The sequence below is a fragment of the Electrona antarctica genome (genome assembly GCF_951216825.1).
Source record: "Electrona antarctica genome assembly, chromosome: 17".
In the NCBI taxonomy this organism is placed as follows: domain Eukaryota; kingdom Metazoa; phylum Chordata; class Actinopteri; order Myctophiformes; family Myctophidae; genus Electrona; species Electrona antarctica.
Window position 1 is genome coordinate 10,989,705 of NC_136798.1, and position 22,182 is coordinate 11,011,886.

The following is a 22,182-nucleotide window of genomic DNA, read 5'->3' on the forward strand; positions in this document are numbered from 1 at the left end:
CCTGGCTCCATTCCGGTTCCACTGAGCTCAACCAAATCACCTTGACAATGTCACATTGGGCAGGGTGGGGGCTGGGGGGAACATGCTCAATGACAGATCCCCTCCCTCACCCCGAGGGGGTAAGGGAGGGAGGGGGGAGGTTGGGTTGCTGTCAAACACATTAGTTCCCAAACTTTTTAGCCTGTGACCCACAAGAGAAACTAGACGTTTGCCCGGCACCCAACGCTTCGCTTCGCGCTGCATTGTGAGCTTGTAGATCAGTTATTTTCTCTAGCCTACTTCTTAAACATTTGCTTATTTTATTTATTCATGGAATCACCATTAACACCATTACATTTGTTTTTAATTCATGAAATGTTGTGCTTTTATGGGAATGTTTTTGATTATTATTGCCTCAGACACATTCATCATCATAATCATAATATCATCATCTGTTTCTACGTCTGGATACTCCCGTACAGGACAGCACGTCTCCTCAGGGGACTTGGCTCTGATCCCAAACCCATTTAAGTTGGAGTTTGGAACGCGTTGTGACTGCACGTCCTTGCTGACAGATTCACAATATACCATCTACAATATTGATACAATGTAATAAACTACTGAGTTTCATTCCAATATTTTGTATTGGAATTTGTATTGTGCTTTATTATATTACCGGTATATATGTATTACTGATGAATTGAGGACAATGGACCCCAATGGAAACAAACCCAGGCTTGTTGTGTTATCCTTCTACCATAACCTTTGCTGTACTGTTAACAATGTTGTTAACAAGGTATTCAATCAATCAAAAGATAAGACAAAAAAACAAAATGATGCAGGACTGTTGTGTGGTGTGGGAATAACAGATGATAGATGTGTTGTACACTACATGCCCCCCGTGAGTTCGTATCTATGCGTTTTCATTGATTCTTGGAAAGAGGACGAACACGGGGGATACATTTGGCAGTTATTGATGTACGCGAGCACAAGTGCAAGATGAAGCATTCATGTTCATGTCTACAAGTTGGTATATGAGTGTGCCTATATGTGAGAGATTTAGCCGGAAGAGTGTGTGTGTGTGTGTGTGTGTGTGTGTGTGTGTGTGTGTGTGTGTGTGTGTGTGTGTGTGTGTGTGTGTGTGTGTGTGTGTGTGTGTGTGTGTGTGTGTGTGTGTGTGTGTGTGTGTGTGTGTGTGTGTGTGTGTGTGTGTGTGTGTGTGTGCATTTCCGAGAACACAAGTGTGTTACTGTATGATGACTGCATATGCAAGACATTGAGGAAACGTGTGTGTGTGTGTGGGGCATTGTCTGAGGCATGTCTGACTCTGCACAGCTCTGCAGGAAGAGGATTTATATGAGTTGTCAAGTTCGCTAGCTGGCTACATTTTTTGTGTCTGTTTTGTTTGTTTGCTTCCCTTTGGCTGACTGGCAAACTAACTGATTTGTGATACCACCAAAAGTCCTTCTACTTGACTGACTCCTGATACCTGTCTTTCCTTGTTTTTGTTTTTTTTCACAGAGGCTACAACTCGAGTAGAAGAAACAGGCGGGCCTGACGGGAAGTGACGGGGCAACAGCACAGAGAGATGCGGCAAGATCGGCGGGCGGGGGAAAAAGTTACCAGTCACGTTCAGCGCACGTCTCGGAAGTGGGAAGGGCTATTAAGTCCGAAGACCTCCAGTGGGCTGGGCGTGCAGCTCAGACCGATGTCTTAAGTATGCGGGCCAGAAGTGACTCTACTACACCGAGCTTTACCTGAGAAACTCCGTCACCCCATCCCATCCCCCCCCCACCCCCCCCCCCCACACACACACACACACACACACACACATCAGCCACTCATCTGCCACACCAGGGCCAAGCATGCCAATGGCAAGGGCGCCACTGTTGCACACGCTGTCACGCTTGTTGTGACGGAGGCACGCAAGAGCGTGTGTGCCGCACGTAGGACAGGGAAGTTCGGAGTCTGGGAGGTCTGGGAGGTGTGGGGGGGGGTGGGCGGGCGGGCGGGCGTTCCGGCCGAGAATCGAGCACTGTCAGTTGAACCATGCGGCCCTGGGCAGGTTCGTGGCGTTGGATTACCCTGGTGCTGCTGGCCTGGGGCACGCTACTTTTCTACATTGGGGGTCACCTGGTGAGAGACAGCGAGCATCCAGAGCGATCCAGCCGAGAGCTCTCCAAGATTCTGGCCAAGCTGGAGAGACTCAAACAGCAGAATGAAGACCTACGGCGCATGGCTGAGTCCCTCAGGTAAAACACAGCACAGGAAGGTGTGTGTGTGTGTGTGTGTGTGTGTGTGTGTGTGTGTGTGTGTGTGTGTGTGTGTGTGTGTGTGTGTGCGTGTGCGTGCGCGTGTGCGTGCGTGCGTGCGCTGAGTCCCTCAGGTAAAACACAGCACAGGAAGGGGGGTGTGTGTGTACGCCATATTCTCGTGTGTAACCAAATGCTTTAGATCTGACTGCTACTGCTCTATTCAATTCACTTTGAACTGCGGCCCTCGTCAACGCAGGCAAACATACAGTACAGTACATCCATACAGCGTGAAGACAGCTGGTCTCCCATTAATGTCCCTTGCTTTTGTAATTATTCAGCATTTGGCTCGGAAACAAAGGTGGAATTCATGGGATAAAAAACATGTTCTGCCCTCGGATGGCTAGGGTCCAGATGGGTCCCCAGCTCCCCGCATGGTTGTGGCTTGGTGGCGGATTCAGCCGTTGTATGTGCTTGGGACCGAGGCCTCCACCGTTGTTTACCGGGGGCGTCGCGATGTAGCGGCGTAACAGCACGGCCTTCCCGGGCCCCACTAAGGTTTAGCGAATTATCCGGTACAGCATGCCAAAAGCAGCCAACTGCCGTGTTGCGTTTTTAAGCTTTGGAAACCATCCACACTGTGAGGGATTATTTGTGTGTGTGTGTGTAGCCTACTGTGTGTGTGATGTGAGTCTTTCAGAAATGAGGCCCAAGAGAGGCCTCCAGTCATGTCTCTTATCTGTGCATCAGAGCTCTAATAGCCACAAAGAGGCTGTTAGGGAGCTGTCCGTCATCCCCAGCCAAGGTCCTTAACCGTTCATCCCACCCCTCTCACTGCCATACCCTCCTCTCCCTCCGCCCATTCACTCTCTCACTCTTCTTCTTCACCTCCTCCTGTTCCATTTTGCCCTTCACTCCACCACCAATCTGCTGACAGAGTGGTGGATCTGGGCCAGACTCCCATCCAGTGGATCGTCCCACCGGGGCTCACCGGGCGACACAACGCACCGGGCTGTGCGCCTGCCCCAGTTTACCCGTGCACGGCTTTCGCACTGATCCTTCAGATGTATACAGAGAGCATGTACTGCATAATATATACGCTCTCCTCTGAGACCGGTTGAGTTGCAGCCTTCATGAACATTGCATTGAATATTTTTGAATAATATTAGTATAAAATATGGTGGTACAGTAGCAGGTCAGATCTTATTTGACACATTAAGCTGTGCATGTGCCTTTATAGTACGAGTGACCTTACTGTGAACTGAACGATAACGATTGAATAGCTATTATCTGTAGGCCATCTCTTGTCCCCTGGATTCCATAAAGGAACCCCAGTATAACACCATTGAGGTGGCCTAACATCCCGTTGCTTTTTCTTTTCTGCTGTGGGCCAACCGTCCGTCGATATTCATCTAATGTGAAATTGTCAAATGAATTCAATCAGTCAGTCAATCAGCCTACAGTTTGGTACAGAGATAAGCACATCGCCGGCGGAGTCGGTCCAGATTCAGTGTCACTTATCTGAGCGACAGACAGCAGGCCGGCTGGCCCACCAATCACAGGGCAGCGTTAATGAGAGGTGTGAGTCGGGTCGAACCGGAGCAGCCCGCCCCGGCTACGCCCCTCTGCTCTGCTGTCAGTCACCTCAGGCAGGGCGCCGCATGCTCCCCGCCGAGAGGAATGACACACACCGAATCCACCATGTGACAGCGGAGAGAAAGAGGGGGAGAGAGACGGGTGAGAGTGACAGCCGGCCTGAGCGATGAGGTGTCGATCGATCCCCAGGCACGAGGGATGGATGGTAGAGAGGCAAGGAGCGATGCAGTGGAGGCGGCGAGGAGGACGAATGATGGATGAATCGAGGACTGCAACCATGCTGAGAGTTGAGAGAGAGAGAGTGGTTGGGGGGTTGGGAGTGGTAGATGAGGATGGTGAGGCTGAAGGAGATGAGCTGCACAGAACGCCACATGGCACAGGTCCAGAACTCAGCCATATTATTGGATTTCAAAGTACTTTTCAGAGTTAGTTTGGACTTTAGTTTTTTTTCTGCGTAGACAGTCCCTGCAAGGCTGTGTTACGCTAAACTGACCTGATGCGACAAACCCCACCCATCTGCTACCCACTGCAGGTAAAACAAATGCTAAGTGTTGTTTGTGAGTGCCAGCTTGTCCAGACAGGGAGAAGGAAGAACCCGGGAGGTGCGCTCATTGAAGCACAGATCTCTGCCAGGAGGCACAACCATACAATGTGATGACATTGTCTTTGTGTGTGTGTGTGTGTGTGTGTGTGTGTGTGTGTGTGTGTGTGTGTGTGTGTGTGTGTGTGTGTGTGTGTGTGTGTGTGTGTGTGTGTGTGTGTGTGTGTGTGTGTGTGTGTGTGTGTGTGTGTGTGTGTGTGCGTGCGTGCGTGCGCGCGTGCGTGCGTGCGTGCGTGATGACACGGGGCAATTGCCAAAGGCACGTGTGTGAGAAATGACACGGGGCAATTGCCAAAGGCACGTGTGTGAGAAATGACACAGGGCAATTGCCAAAGGCGCGCGTGTGTGTGTGCCTGCGTGCGAAATGACACAGGGCAATTGCCAAAGGCTGTGATAATGCCTTATGTGTAAATTATGTGTTGTCTGTACACGGCCAGGATCTGAATACGGAATCAGGACAGGAATGTAAATGACAGCAGCTCCCTTGTCTGTCCAAGTAAAAACAACATGGGGTCTACTGAAGGTGTAGCTTACAGTTTCTTGGCTGGGAAGTATTCTGGTCTTCTGGCTCAACGCTGATGGTTACCAGCTATGCGTGCCCAATGCCCATACAGATGCAACAAACAAACGTGCTTGTTCCGGTTGATGTTGAGTATACTGCACACAGCACTTTGGTGTATCACCTATCCAGGGACCTGCAGGGCACTGAGGGCAGGCTTCAGGGTCTAGCATCCACAGAAAATGGATTCTATAGTCAGCTTGAGAGAAGAAGCTGAGGGAAGATTGCACTTCCACACAATAGCCATACCGCTCAGAGCCCTCCATGCGAGCGCCTTACTCAATTTAAGGTCTTGTGCTGTCGAGTTGACCCATGAGCCCAGGTATTTGAAGTCATTGACACTTCTTTCAGCACAGTGCCTTAGCCTTGTTGCTAGAGATGGATGTTATACAGTAGGTGATAACATCGGTTTTCTGGGCATTTAGCCTGAGATCAACCTTGGCACACACCGTCGCCACTCTAGAGACAAAGGGCTTCATGAGTCAAAGGTTTTTGGGGAACGGGGAGATGACATTTATAGATGGCACCATGAATGCCTGCGGATATACCAAAATACTGGCTGACAAAATTACTCGACTCAAGCCTTGCAGTAGTGGAATATTCCAGAGTGATAACGATCCAAAGCACAACGGCAAAGTCACAGAAGAGTTTCTGAAGAAGAAAAAAGTGAAAACTTATTACCTGACCAAGTCAAGTACTGTATGTCCCCTGACTTGAATCCATTAGAACACCTTTTGTGAGGTGTAAAGAGAAGGGTGGAGCAACACAAACCCCTCCAGCAATTGGTGCAGCTGAAAAACAATTGTTTCTGAAGAATAGCAGGACATTTCTCCAGAGGGGGGGGGGGGGGGTGCGTGCGTGCGTGCGTGCGTGTATATACTCTATACATATGAAACATATATTTTCATGGGTCTGGCCTGCTGATTGCCCCCCTCCGCTATGGGAACCAGGCATGAGGCATTATGCTATTGCCAACTTTCGTTACATGCACATTACACACATGGCATTATCCTTATCTCTGGAAAGTACAGTTGGAGGCCATCGATATTGTCCTTTTCTTTTTGCTGAGGTTTGCGTGATCTGCGCAAAAGGACAGTTAACCCATTTTGGGCGGGAACCCCTTTTGGTGTTTTAAACATTATGTTATAATTTAGCTATTGAAAAATAGCAGATCTACAAGCTCATAGCGCGCCACCGAGTGGCGCGCTACGAGCTTGTAGGTCTGCTATTTTTGAAAAATCGTGAAAATATAAAAAATATATTTCAGAAAACTGGAGGATTTAGAAGGATTTTTTAAAATTTTGAGGTCAGGCCTAAATGGGTCAAATGATAAGGGACAATATCGGTGGCACCCAACTGTAGAACATCTACCGTGCTCAGGGATTTCCCCTCCCCTTGAACCGGTTCCTTTACCTAGCAACACTATTCACGTGCTCCAATATACTCAAGGCGCACAGAAGTAGTCATTACATTTATTGTCTTCGCACATGTCGCTTTACCCCATTACAATCACTTGCTTGTTATGACAACAACATAGCAATTTAAACTTGAGCTTGCTGCTGTTGTCCCTTTGGATAATAGGAGTGTCGGCTAAATGCACTGTAAACAAACAGTAGTTCTTGTTTGTCGAAGAGCACGGAGTCTGGAGAATGGGACGGCGAGCTGGCCCTTGTCTTGCTGTGCCTGAGGTGACAGTGGTGGAAAGTAACATAAGTACATTTACTCAATTGTAAGAACAATTCTGAGGCGCTTTTCTTTTAAATACTTTGTACTCCACTACTTCTCAGAGGAAAATATTGTACTTTTCACTCCACTACAATTATTTGAAGACTTTAGTTACAAGTAACTGTGTAGACTAAGGCCTCACTCAGACCTTTACTGCATTGCTGTATGATTGTTGGATGAATGTTGTGTAGTGTCATGGCCCAATGCATTTCCAATGGAAGTCACATGGTTTGTAGTCCACATTTTGTTGTATGGCTTTCGGCTGTGTTTCGACTGCGCCCCTCCCCCTCACACAACACAAATGTTGTGTCAAACCATGTGACTCCCATTGGAAATGCATTGGGGCGGCCATGACACTACACAACATTCATCCAACAAGCATACAGCAATGCAGTAAAGGTCTGAGTGAGGCCTTAGATTGTTATTACAAATTACGGGTTCATTAATTTCATTCAAACCTTTATTTATTCTCGAGAGACATTGAGGTTTCCCTCATTTGCAGTGGCAATAAACAAAAACGACAAAACGGAACAGCAACATTTCCATGTGATCTAATACATGTTTAAAAACAGTTGCAGACACTTGGGGCACTAAAACAAAAGGCTGTTTTCCCCAGTTCTATTTGGAACCCTTAGTGTAAGCCAGTGACTGGAGCGTGTCCTATATGTTACAGGATTCCAATCCAGCAGAGCTTTAATATAAAACGGTAAAGTCCCATCAATTGCTAGGCCTAAGTAGACTACCCGCTGCTATAATATTATATCACAATATAATGTTATATCATTATCAACAAGGATAGTATGATTAAAAAATGGTTAGGCCTATGTCTTTTTCAGAAATGACTGGACATTTTAGTTTAACATGCAGAGTGACTGGGTTACATCATCTTCTGATACTTGAATGTTTTGAAATGAAATTGACTAAATTGTAGAGAAAAAGCGGGTAAATAAATAACATTTTGACTACCAGACTTTTACTTCTAACAGAGCTACATTGTGGTACTGCTTTTGAGTACTTTTTCTACCTGTGGCGAGGTGACGGACAGCACACGAGGGCTCATTTTACTCTGTGATGCTATTAGCCCAGCTTGGCTCCATGGAGCAGATGCCACTGGCACATCCAGATTCCAGACCTGAACTCCCATCGACCCGGCCGTCTCTCAGGTCCAGACAAGGGAGGTCCTGCTGCCACACACACTAGCCCCATTGTGGAAGCTGTCTTTGGGCAGGACATCTCTGTCAAGCTGGGCTCAGGACAGAGCTGCCGGCACTGTGGACGCGCTAAAGGCATTAAGGCATGCAAGCACCACTTAGAGTCACTATCAGGCCACCCTTGCCTGGGTGAGTGGGCTGTTAATGTTTGCACAGTTAAGTAGTACGTAGTAACAGTCCCAATGTACATAGTGCAACATGTAGCGTTATTCACACGACAATAGTGCATTGTGTGTACTGTATATACAGGTATAATGATTACAGTGTCACTTATTGTCATCATCTGTCATTCTTCATTGGGTGCCATTGGCTCAGGAGGTAGAGCAGCCGTCTGGGAATCGGACGACCCACGGTTCGATCCCTAATTGCTCCCTTTGCGGAGTGTGCGCTCACATGGACAAGCACAATGCTCCTAATAGGATGGGTCAAATGCAGAGAAGTGTTTTGCCCTCTGGGATATTTCAACTATCCAGTTCTCTCTCTCTCTCTCTCTCTCTCTCTTGTTTTGGAGCTTATCTGCTCACCTCTGCCTAACAAATAGGTTTTCATTTAGGTTTAATGCAGCTTGTTCAAGTGTTTACACAATACACAGTACACCTCTTCCAAGCTGCTATTTCCTGCTGTTTATTAGCTTGACTTATTGGAGTCAAATGCTCATGCATTTCCGTATTTGCTTAATTTCCAGGAAAGACTGGAACACTTAGACTTGTTTGTGGTGCACTTTACATCTTATAAAACCACAGTGCCGTGACCCACAAGCATGAACAAATGCATGTACGCACAGTCGCACACACACACACACACGCACACGCATACACACACACGCACGCACGCACGCACGCACGCACGTCGCACACACACACACACACACACACACACACACACACACACACACACACACACACACACACACACACACACACACACACACACACACACACGACATAGATCCTTAATCAATGTCCCTGCTTCATGTAAAGGCAAATTGCATTTATGTCTCCCACTTTCATCTGCAGATCCCAGCACACTTTACATTTCCATCCATATGTATGGCTTCCCAGGTCAGTTTATGGGATTCCTTTGATGTTCTAACAACCAACAAGTATGTGGAATATTACCACAGAGATATGTATGCAGAACCAGCCTCCGCTTGTGCCCTCACTGCCCTGCTATCCAAACCGCCCCCCTTCCAGCTCTGATCTCCGGGTGCCCTCCACGGGTTAGGGTGCGCAGGAGAGTCGAGGGAGGGAGGGAGGTGGTGGGGGTGGTTCGGGGCAGCAGGGTCAGCACTTCTGAGGGAACAGCCTTACACATGGAAGCTTCCGCTGCTTTCCACCTCAGCACCCAGTGCCACAGGGGGTTCGTAGGGTTGAGGGGCCACAGTGACCCGCAGACTCCAAGCTTGTCCTTCATTTGGCAGAATTAACTTTTCTTTCCGTCCTTTCCTCCACCTCACACTCCTCACAGTGTGACATTTCTCATGCCTCTCCTGTTTCATTGGAAAGATGCAGCCGCCTCGTCAAGTCTCAACGTTTACTTTTTGACGTTCTTTTGGACACATCACCAGAGATCATCTTTTGTGTATTCCTTTGTGTGCTGTTCGCCACTCCCCCTGTGTTTGTGGCTTCTGATTCCGCTGCGCTGGATGTTTGCAATCACTTCATATCTGCGTCTGTTGGTTGGAAATGTTTTTGTTTGGACTGTGCCGGCAGATGTCTCGGCAGTTGGCGTTTAAATGTCTCTTTGGAGCATGTTAGCTAGGCCTCGGCGGCGTGTCTGTGCTGATTAGCCTGTATTAGTATGCTAACAGTGCTCACAGGTTAATGCAGGTGAAAGGCCCCGGTATTATCTACCCTACGTAGAACCGCTTTTCTGCACTCGTGTCAAGAAAGTCTCTTCTCTTCTTCATATTACCTTCACCGTCCGTCACAAAACTCTCGTGGGAAATTATGTCACCGAAGCAGAAGGCCTGCTTCCTGTCTGATAGGGTGACTGTCAGGTCAGGGTGTGGCCATTGGGAGATCTTGTCTGATATTGTCTGGAGCGGTGAGAACGGATTGAGAGAGGCTGCTTGCACGAAGAAGATGAGTACAGCTGGGTCTGTCTCGTAAAGATCCAGGTCAGTCCATTGAAATGGACATGCCTCAGATTTCACCCTTGAATAGAAACAAGCGTACATGAGCTTTATGTATTGATGGGTTTCCTCTTGTCTATTACAAAGTGTTACATAATGCAGCAGTTAAAATATCAGCTGTCCTATTTCCTGCTAGTCGTTGATATGCATTATACTAATACATTATTAGGTCTGCAACTATCATTGGATTGATATAATGGATTCATAATTTTAATCCACACTACTACTGTATCACTCGCTTGTCTTATAGAGTAAGCATTGTTTTTTATAAGCTATAGAAATATAAATATAAATAATACTTATAGATAACAAGAAGCATGTGACTTTAAAAAAAAGACCTTCATGCTCGCCTGACATTCCTCACTCAGGGAGCAAATTGAGTATGCATATTGCTCCCTCATTAGCATGGCCTTTGTAGTGCCATGCCAGTGCTGCTGTTCATTTGCATATAGTCCATTCCTAATGGCCCTGTGTACAGTATAGAGGGGTAGTGCCATTGTCTTGTCTTATTTTTTTCACTTCTTTGGCTGAAGTGGTCTTTTCCGTGAGACTGAGTTTCTGTGACTGTGCATCTTAATTTCACTCGTTGCCAAAGGTCTATTTAATGAACGACTTACTGAGACCAAATCGTGTGCATGCCGCCGATTCCCATTCATCACAGAGTCCTAATGGACAAAAACCCTGTGAAACTCTACCATTGTAGCAGTCATTAGTTTACAAATACGCATTAGGGAATAGCTCACAATGAATCCTGTTTATGGGGAGTACATTAAATGGGTTGAAAGGCGGCCCAAACATCATTCAAACTGTAATTAGCAATTAGGCTTTGCAAGATTTTCAGCAGCATATTTACTAAGATTACCGAATACTATGCTTGTGAGCACGGAGTGCTGTCATGCATGCTCACATTTAATCAAGTCGGCTACAAATGCTGTAGCTACACAAACACTGTTAGAAGAGCTCACTGACAAACAAGGGACAAGGAATGATCCAGCAATTAGTTGTTTACGAGCCACATGTTTTCTGTGCAACTTGACATATTTTCAGAAAGGACGGGCCAAAGCGGCATGAGTGCATGGCAGATGCCAGATTATGCGTGGCGATAGTAGCTCTATGTAGCACATGCTCCTGTGACTTTTCCTGTCATGCTCACTCAACATTTACACCCTTCCTTCTCTCTCTGTTGTTCTCTCCTTCCTCATCAGGATACCAGAGGGCCAGGCGGAGGCCGGATCCCTGGCGGCAGGGAGACTACGCTCCCTGGAGGACCAGCTGACCAGAGCCAAACAGCAGATCCACAGCTTCCAGAGACTCACCGGGGATGGTAAGCAGGACAAGGGGCAATCACAATCACACCCCTCGAAGGGCATGGGAAGGCTTGGAGCATCAAGCCCGGTAGAGAGGACTGAGGGGGGCGGCAGTAGTATGGGGTTGGCTGCGTATGGGCATAAAGCCGCCGAGGGTGGAGGTGGGGACATTTTCACCTGTGTGTTCACGCTAATTGTAGGCTAGCTAGCAGCGACGATGACACGCCATGATGATTGTGTGTGTGTTTGTGTGCCACTCTAACTCGTGGGTTATATGGGCAGGGAAAGCTGTCAGGTTTTGCGGGTTGCAACGTGTGAATGGAATGGAAGCGGGTGTGAATGCCCCGCTGGCAGAATGGAGGAAAGAGAGAGAGAGAATGGAAAATAAGAAGGACAAGTGAGCGGGCAGGGTAGCACAGGGTCAGCCTTTCCATCTTTGCCGCAGGGGAAGAAAATGCTAAAAATACCCGCCAGTGTTTTCCACAGAGAGAACAAGAGAGAAAAGCAAGAAGAGAAGAAAGAGTGTGAGATAAGGTTAAAAAAGTGTTTTTCCTCGTCCTCCTCTCATTTCAGGCCATCGCTCCTTTCCTAGTGTTTTTTGTTTTCAACAGAAACTAGAGCTAACCACATGGGTCGCTCGACATTGTTCAGCTGGGGCGGGGTGTAGAGTTCCGTCCTGTTGTCAGAACATTGTGACAAAAAAAACAACACATGAAAGAGAGCCAAGAGCCACGAAAACAGCCATCAAATGTTCCTTAATGAGGTCAATGTAACACCCAAACTCAAATGGAGAATGAGAAATATTTTAATGGCCACATCCCGAAGCCATCACTAATGCCAATAGGTCACAGCACTGTAGCAGTCACGTAAACAAGCTGTCGTGTTCCCATGCTCCACATTCTTCTTCCTCTCTAGTCTACTTTGAAGCTGCTTTGAGGATATAAAGTTCTGGTTTCAGTGATTCCATTTGTAGGTCACTGTTGTACCTCAAGTGCCTCCTTCTTTGGTGCGTCTTTGTAAGGTTTCATGGTTGTCCTCTCCTGTTACCTAAACCCCCGCAGGCCCCGGTCCCAATCAAGAAGAGCTGCGAAGGAGGGTGGAGAATGGCGTCAAAGAGCTCTGGTATTTTGTGCGCAGCGAGGCGAAGAAGCTGGCCACCGTGGAGGCTGGCGAGAGGCAGAAGTACGCAGACACATTGCTCCAGGACCTGGGACATCAGGAGAGGTTGGCACACATGCAGCGCCTTCGGGCATCAGCACAAGCCACACACAAATGTCCCATCAAAGTGGAAAAGTTCCACTTTACAACAACCCAGTTTCCAATTTGTGGCATTGGGTATTCATTATTTATAGCGGTGGGTCCGTTGCAAGCAAATGGCTCTTTTTTGTGAATGTAACCAATTAAACTTGCCCATTACTATTATTATTAACCCATTTTGGGCGTGAACCCCTTTTGGTGTTAGCATTATGTTATGCTTTAGCTATTGAAAAATAGCAGATCTACAAGGTCATAGCGTGCCACAGAGTGGCGCGCTATGAGCTTGTAGGTCTGCTATTTTTGAAGAACGACTGACATAGAAACAGCTTTTTCAGAAAACTGTCAGGATGTAGAAGACATTTTTAGAATCTGATCTCAGGTCAAAATGGGTTAAATAAAGTTACAAAAGAAGAAAAAAAGCGTAAACTTTGATCACGCTAAGAAAGTGAAAGCAATCTGCCTGTAATGAGAATCTTTAGTTTTAGTTAGAATTAATGTTCTATTTTTACTAATGTAAGACCGAGTGAGCTGGGACAACTTTCCAGGATGACGTCCTATAATTGTTAACACAGAACATTTGTAATGTTGATAGCCAATTTACACCATGGTAAAAGATGTGTCTAATCCATTTATGCATTGCCTTCTTCACACCAAAACGTTGTTCCTAATTTTCACTTGTCAAAGGTGGGATACATCTAACATGCTCTGTCGGGTGGAAACCTCACGAGTCCAGTCCAAAACCGTAACTTTTCAGGAAAAGAGCTAAAATAACCTGTGTAATGATGGATCCAATGTCGTCATTATTTAGTAATTTAGTCATGGATGTAGACCACCAATAGGTTCTAGCTGGACTTGGGCCAAAGAGCACAGAAGCAAAGGCTCAAGGGCCGCAGCGTTTAATTAAAAAGAGTAGAATACAGCAAGAAAACTCATTTTCCACAAAGAAATAAATGTGCCCAAGACTGCAGTAACCGTAACAGTATTTTTTACAGGGCATGTTACTGTCGGTAAAATATAGAGGAATGTTTGCTGGTGTTGGAGCGTGCAGTGTGTAAAAATGACAGATTTTACCCCATCTTTCCCTACATAAAAAAGGGACGTTCACAACAAGTACAATAGGTATACAACTCTAAATGTACTTTCCTTTCTTTAATAGTCTATGTACTTTCCCACATAGACTATTAAAGAAAGGAATGCACATTTCAACAAGGCAATTTAATGTGCTAACCCTAACCACAAAACATGAAGCATTAATGATAAGACAGAGCATGAAGTCACAAAAGAAAGCACATGATGATGATGATGATTAAACAAATATTTAAATACAATTAAAAAATAATAATAAGTTAAAATAAAGTTATTTATCGGGAGGGTGAAGACAGCCACAAATCTGTGAAGAGCCTCACTAGGAGGAGGCCGTAATGCATGTGGACGGAGGTACATGGTTAACACGGCCCATTGTGGTCGTTGGAGCGCCCGGGTCAAGCCGAATGCACCGTGAAGACTATGCTCCACGGTGGTGGGCAGGAACTTTAACCTGCACCAACTGGACGTCCTAGCAGTGGCCCCACCTGAGCCCAAACAGACAGACCCTAGCAGTGGCCCCAACTGAGCCCAAACAGACAGACCCTAGCAGTGGCCCCACCTGAGCCCAAACAGACAGACCCTAGCAGTGGCCCCACCTGAGCCCAAACAGACAGACCCTAGCAGTGGCCCCACCTGAGCCCAAACAGACAGACCCTAGCAGTGGCCCCAACTGAGCCCAAACAGACAGACCCTAGCAGTGGCCCCACCTGAGCCCAAACAGACAGACCCTAGCAGTGGCCCCACCTGAGCCCAAACAGACAGACCCTAGCAGTGGCCCCAACTGAGCCCAAACAGACAGACCCTAGCAGTGGCCCCACCTGAGCCCAAACAGACAGACCCTAGCAGTGGCCCCAACTGAGCCCAAACAGACAGACCCTAGACAAGTAATCCCAACCGACACTCCCCGAACATCAAGTGAGACACATCAGGCCATCTAAAAGGATATTGAATGATTGAATTAGGCATAAAGCAAACCCAGCGTCAATATGTACATAATTGAATGTACAGTAAGGAGGTTCAAATAAAGTTAAGAGAATAAATCAATAACGACATAAACAAAGTGCTCACAGCAGTACAGTACGTAACAACAGGGGTTGCCGGAGGAGGAAAAGGCAAAGGTCATGGCCACACCCATGCTGCCAGCTGGTTGGCTGGCCTCCACGCAAGTGAGGGAAGAAATGCTTGGTGTCAGTTGGCCAAGTGTTCCATTGTAATCCTGCTGAAGTGGCTTAACATGCTCCATTGTCTCAGCCCTGGCTGTTTGAGCGGCTATCCACTGGCGGATTCCTCACGCCATACACTTTCACAGAACGTTGAGCGTTGAAATACTGTGTTTCATCGGAGGAAAAGTCGCTCCGTTGCTCGGGTTAAATGTTATTGATGTCGGAATAAAAGTTTGTGTGTTGAAAATAGAAAAACAGGAAAAAAGGGTGAAAAAAGTAGGTCATTGAAAAACATCCTCGCTAATGGAAATCAATGTGATTTTGTGTACAGTATGTTTCAAATTGCATGGCCCTCGTACATTATTTCATTAACATTATCATCCTTATTATTATGCCATTATATGTGACTTGCAAATGATCTTTTAACTGCATCAGCAAAGCTTGCATCAATTACAGCATGTCCCCAGGGGTAGTAAATCCTAAAAATTGGGCTGACATTGTTTCTGAAACAATTTTGGCAATACTGTGAAGACCCTATTCTAATTGGCTTTATTCAGTGGTTATCACACATTCATATTAGTCTATGTGCACTATGTTGTTTTTTCAGCTGAGTAGGTAGCTTTTTTTTCTTTTTTTTTAAACTTTTTTACAGATTCTCCTTATTTGGCCTTGTTTTCACTTTTCAGGACATTTCAACCTCTATAATGATACTTTCCAGATGTCATGATTTTATGAATCAGACATTTTTTTTTATTTTTTATAATTCAAATTTTTATTTGTTTTTCAAAATCGTAAAGTATATATGTATAGCCCAAAGACAAACTGGCTTTATTCCCCAGGATGGATGAGGACAGTGTGGATGGTGTGATGCAGTACACTGTGATAATGTCATGGGTTAAGAGATCTCATTCCCCTGGCAGCTTAACGGGCACAGCGTGGCACTAACATGACACCAACACTGCCATGCTGGGCCCGTTTCATTCCTCCTGTGAAAGTAGATACTGTACACTCTAAAATGCTGGGTTTGTTTATCCATTTCTAACTCAAAGAGTGTACAAACGTAGCCAAATGGACACACATTGTATGTCAATTTAGGACAAGGTACTCTAACTGCAATTATAAAGCCCCCGTTTTTTTAATGCGCACTGGCTGGGGACGGATAGGCGAGGGAGAACTTGAGAGAGAAACACTTTGCTGGACTGTCGCAGCTTGTTTTTAAACAAACTATTAATTTTAGCCAATAAATATACTTTGTGAGAAAAGTCCTTTTGCACACCTACTGGGACAGGTGCGTATAGGAGCAGGCAACCAGTGCAACATGATAGAAAATGGAAGTCACGCACCCATGTCTTCACTTACAGCAGAAGTTTATTTTCTTTTTTTGCCAATAAGTATTTCACACAGTTGTTTAATATTGATTAATATTAATATAATATAATGTATAATGAATATACAGCCCCTTTTGTTTTCAAATTCACACTCCCTAAGGGAACGGGACACCCTTGGGAGACCCAGAGCACAAAAAGACAAAGGCGATTTTTATCATTTCAATACATAAGCATAAACACACGCGATCGATAGGGTATATGTTTTATATACACAGTTGAACACATAACCGCGGTGCGGTGGTCGGAACGGCTCAGTTGAACACATAACCGCGGTGCGGTGGTCGGAACGGCTCTCCACTCTGTCCCCAGATGGAGAAGTACAGATTGCTCGTTATTTGGCATTTTATTTATAAACGTTCGTCCAAAGCAGTGTGTATAGGCAACACTACAGCCAGCAGCACTGCTGGAATTGGAACAGATGGTTAAATTAATACCTGGATATTGCACTCGTGACGCACTGTGGGGAATTTGTGCCGGAGGTACAGAGGTTTTCTCTTCCTAGCAATAGGATGCCTATTGTGTTCATGAATGGTCACTAGACACAGATTTCAGAGGTGTTTGTTCCTCCTGGAAGTTGGCTTGTGTCTCTTCCAAACTACCGCAGTTTTCCCCCACAGAATGAACTTGAAGCTGGGCTGAATTAATTAATTAACCCATTTTGGGCGGGAACCCCTTTTGGTGTTTTAAGCATGTTATAATTTAGCTATTGAAAAATAGCAGGTCTGCTATTTTTGAAAAATCGAAGAACCACTGACATAGAAACATAGCTTTTTCAGAAAACTGACAGGATGTAGAAGACATTTTCAGAATCTGATTTCAGGTCAAAATGGGTTCATGAGGCTGAACACCGATGTCACAACATCTCGGCGGCACCGAACAAACAGAATTAGGACGGTTACCACCCGCCCAAACCTCTGAATGATGTCATAGTAGGGATGTCCCGATCACGTTTTTACTCCCGATCCGATCATTTGATATTGAGTATCTGCCGATACCGATTTTTCCTGATCCGATATTTATATTTTTTATAAAACACTGCCATATTACTACCATTACAAGTGGGCCCCCAAATAATTGGCAAGATTTTAATGATAATATAACAATAATATTAAAAAGAGACTTTCAAATGGGCCCTGCTCCAGAAAAGGTTTAGAGCCACTGCTCTAAGGTCCATTGTCCTGAATGGCATACGATGCGTGACTGCAGGCCGTAGAGATGAGAGAAGGTATAGGGCAGTAGTGTCTATTGTCCTCTTCTCACACCCCACCCTCACTGGATGCATGCTGTTGACTGGCTGCATAACCGTGTATTTCCATTTTATTTTATTTTAATATTTATAGAGAGATGACTTCCGCACACCCGGTAGACAATTTGGAGCAGGTGCGATGGTGACGAGGCATACAACGTAGGAGAAAGGAGGCACACCCGCACACCACCGCCACTTGCCAGGTTCAAGAGCATTTCTTTTTAAAGAGAGAGAGAGAGTAACCTTCCTCAGGCCTGAGGAAGGTCGCAAGACCAAAACGTTGCTCTCTGCTCTTTAAAAATAAATGCTCTTGAACCTGGTAAGTGGCGGTGTGCGGGTGTCTCTCCTTTCTCTTGAATTTGAATGCTAGAATTTTACTGTAACAGAGTTTTTGTATATTTGTGGTATTGCTATTTGACTCAAGTAAAACATCCGAGTACAAATTCCAGCACTGCCTCCAATAGACAAATCGCTAAGCCCTCCCAACGCATGATTTTGGCAACTCGCCCGTTTACAATTTCATCAGAATATCACGTATTTTTCACATTAAATAATCTGATGATTTTGGGAACCAGAGCCCCAACATCTCGTCCTGTTCTCATCAACATAGCCTGCAGTATGCACCGCAAAGATATGCACACTGTTTCAACAAAATAAATACAGGCTGTTTTTATCAGCCCAACCGATTGCTTAGCAGTCGGTCCATTGGAGCAGGGTAACCTGTATGGCCATTGTGCAACGCAGCAGCTAAGCGCACTGCCACAATGACTGCAGCTCCTGCCAAGCCACACACACACACACACACACACACACACACACACACACACACACACACACACACACACACACACACTACTGTATGCATATACACATATGGATGAACACACATACACACTCTATACATTAAGGTTGCCTCCACTTCTTTCTCTGTCAGAGCCCTCAGGGGCTGTCTGTTGATTCCCTTTAACGTAGTTTTGTGGGTGGTGAGGTTTGGGTTTCCTTCCCACAGATGTGCTGGGTGATGGCTCCCCTGTCTGACATCCACACGCACGCACACACACACACACACACACACACACACACACTGTGTGTGGCTTCACATACAACTATGAGTAATGATGATCATCTAGTAGCCATAGCTTGAATGGGATACACAGCCTGTTATGTTATCAGCCGTGCGTGCGTGTACGTGTGTGTGTTCTCTTGTGTTACTGATGTGTTATGCACATACAAAGAGTCACTCATACAGGATGTGACTGATTAGGGTCAAGTAAGTGAGTAATAGTGTGTGTGTGTGTGTGTGTGTGTGTGTGTGTGTGTGTGTGTGTGTGTGTGTGTGTGTGTGTGTGTGTGTGTGTGTGTGTGTGTGTGTGTGTGTGTGTGTGTGTGTGTGTGTGTGTGTGTGTGTGTGTGTGCATGTGAGTGCATGTGAGTGTGAACCAATGGCAGCCCTTGGGATGTTCATAGCAGAAGTTTTAGCAGATCTTTGGCAGCAACAAACATGTTTCAGAAAAGTTTCTGCTGGCAACAACATCCAGATGACAGGCCTGTCCGGGGAAAAAAACACATAAATATCAAGCCTCTGCAGTCTCTGCAGTAGTGGCTACACTATATGATGCATCCATATTTCAATTGGTGTCACAACATCTGATTGTAATTGTAGCTTATGTTGAAAATGTGTAAATGTTGGGTCCGAATTAAAGCCTGTTTGTTGACGGTTCATAAAGTATGTGCACCAAATGTCATGAAACCCACAAACCTGATGCAAAACCTCCTTGGACTGGTTTATTCAGACAGAATGGAAATGAGTCCAGTAGATATTCAAATATATTCCATAAGTAATGTAATACAATCGTTGAGCACCTGATTTATACTTAACTGTAGTTATGCGGCGATGTCACACCTGCAATTATTTGGGCTATTTTCATCTATTTACAATGCTGTCGTAAAATGTCGATGTATAGTAATATGTGTGTGTGTGTGTGTCTGTGCGTGTGCGTCTGCAGGTCCATCATGACAGACTTGTACTACCTCAGCCAGGCTGACGGAATTGGAGAATGGAGAGAAAAGGAGGCCAAGGACTTATCGGATCTGGTCCAGAATCGAATCACCTACCTACAGGTACCGAAAGAACCTCCTACACACACGCACGCACGCGCACACACACGCACATATACCAGTAAGACGGCAGACTGCTGGGCGAGCGCTGGCGCTTTGGCATGGGGGTCAGATCAACTTATGTAATTAATTCTGTACTGGCCATATATGGAGCGTGTCTTGCGTGCACGCATCCACCTGGGTGATGGCAGACTGCTGGGCGAGCGCTGGCGCTCGCCATATATGGAGATCTAAGGGTTTGATGTTTGAGGTCAGATGTAGAGTTGTTGGCCGGTTCCATATATATTCAGATCTAGGTGATGATCCAGTCTTCTCCATGTATGGTTATCCAGGGTTAGATGAGGTCAGTGTTGTGATCTTCATATATGGAGATGGCCATATATGGTGGCGTGACGTGTCATGAGGCGTGATGTCACAAGGCGTGACCATACTGTATATGGAGGCGTGATGTCACGAGGCATGACCATATATAGAGGAGTGGGGTTACTAACTAACTGTCGGACGGGAGATGCAGGTTCATAGTAAATGCGAACTGCGGTCGCAACAATAAATTCATACAGACAAGAGATTCACACGCATACTGTGTGTAAGTACACAAAACAAACACACACACAATCACGCAAACAAGAGGGTTGACAACTGTCCACCCACACGATACCTGCCCTTTCCTTTCTCCACTCTGCACACAAACATACACATTTTGTGCACGTACACATACAACTGTCCACCCACACTCGACTCCTACCTCTCCAGCAGTCCCCCCCCCACACACACACACACACACATACTGCATAGCGAGCATTAGTGTGAACTGTCTGTCCTCAGGTGCACGTGGCACCAATGTGCACTCACACGCCTGCTTGTCTAATTTGCACCAGTCATAACTGTCAGCTCGGAAGCGGAGCAGGTGAGAATGTGATCACAGAGTCAGAAGATGTCTTCTAATCAATATCCTCCACACACAATACGCTCGCACGCACGCACGCACGCACGCACGCACGCACGCACGCACGCACGCACGCACGCACGCACGCACGCACGCACGCGCGCGCGCGCACACACACACACATACACACACAAATTCAATTCATATTCTCACCTGGCATCCCTTACTTACTATTACACTTAATCTGGCATCCCTGTTTTTGTCTTTTTTTTTTTTTGCTTGTAGATAAACTATTTTTGCTTTATTTACATTTTTAGAAGCCATTTTGCAATGGGGGGAGCTGACTATTTGAGAGGCATGAGGTCAGTCCGCTGCCCCCCCCCCCCCCCCCCCCCAGGTTGGCAGAGGAATTTTAGCGCCCAGGATTACATTAGATAATTGACAAAAAAAACAAAAAAAAAACAGTACACTCTCCCACACATACAGTATATTGTCTCTGTCGAGCGAAAACCTCAAATTCAGGATTCAAATGTCAAAAATAGCTAAGGTAGCAGGTCTACAAGCTCAAAAAGGGGGGTGCTTCACGCAGCATTTTAAGCTTGTAGATATGCTACTTTTGATGCTTTTGTGTGACGCCTGTAATATGATGAAGTAGGTCGGACATTAATTTACTAAACAAAAACACAAAAAGTTAATATACGGAGATAAGAGGTTTCTGCCCAACAGCAACGATATTGTGGTCTGGGCCAAACCTCCACCACACTGCAGGCTGAACTAGGTCTGGGCCAAACCTCCACCACACTGCAGGCTGAACTAAACCTCCACCACACTGCAGGCTGAACTATAAATGGTCTGGGCCAAACCTCCACCACACTGCAGGCTGAACTATAAATGGTCTGGGCCAAACCTCCACCACACTGCAGGCTGAACTATAAATGGTCTGGGCCAAACCTCCACCACACTGCAGGCTGAACTATAAATGGTCTGGGCCAAACCTCCACCACACTGCAGGCTGAACTATAAATGGTCTGGGCCAAACCTCCACCACACTGCAGGCTGAACTATAAATGGTCTGGGCCAAACCTCCACCACACTGCAGGCTGAACTATAAATGGTCTGGGCCAAACCTCCACCACACTGCAGGCTGAACTATAAATGGTCTGGGCCAAACCTCCACCACACTGCAGGCTGAACTATAAATGGTCTGGGCCAAACCTCCACCACACTGCAGGCTGAACTATAAATGGACTGGGCCAAACCTCCACCACACTGCAGGCTGAACTATAAATGGACTGGGCCAAACCTCCACCACACTGCAGGCTGAACTATAAATGGACTGGGCCAAACCTCCACCACACTGCAGGCTGAACTATAAATGGACTGGGCCAAACCTCCACCACACTGCAGGCTGAACTATAAATGGTCTGGGCCAAACCTCCACCACACTGCAGGCTGAACTATAAATGGTCTGGGCCAAACCTCCACCACACTGCAGGCTGAACTATAAATGGTAAATGATGCATTTATATAGCGACTATTAGCAAGCCCAATTAGTGACATTAGTGAGCGAAAACTTGAACCATGAATTAAATAATAAACACCAATGACATGGTCACGCTGGAATGAGAAATGCCGAAAATGGCGGGCGGTGATTTCGCTGTATGCCCATTTTTG

At 46.1% G+C, this 22,182-nt stretch overlaps 1 protein-coding gene across 1 annotated transcript in view; it reads left to right on the plus strand.

The window, feature by feature from the left end:
- Nucleotides 1-22,182, plus strand: part of fut8b (fucosyltransferase 8b (alpha (1,6) fucosyltransferase)) — a 95,414-nt gene that overhangs the window by 47,510 nt on the left and 25,722 nt on the right. Inside the window, exons 2-5 of the mRNA XM_079526923.1 lie at nt 1,501-2,231; nt 11,263-11,381; nt 12,426-12,588; nt 19,511-19,625. Coding sequence (XP_079383049.1) covers nt 2,029-2,231; nt 11,263-11,381; nt 12,426-12,588; nt 19,511-19,625 — 600 coding nt within the window. The 5' untranslated portion in view covers nt 1,501-2,028. The remainder of the gene's footprint in view (nt 1-1,500; nt 2,232-11,262; nt 11,382-12,425; nt 12,589-19,510; nt 19,626-22,182) is intronic.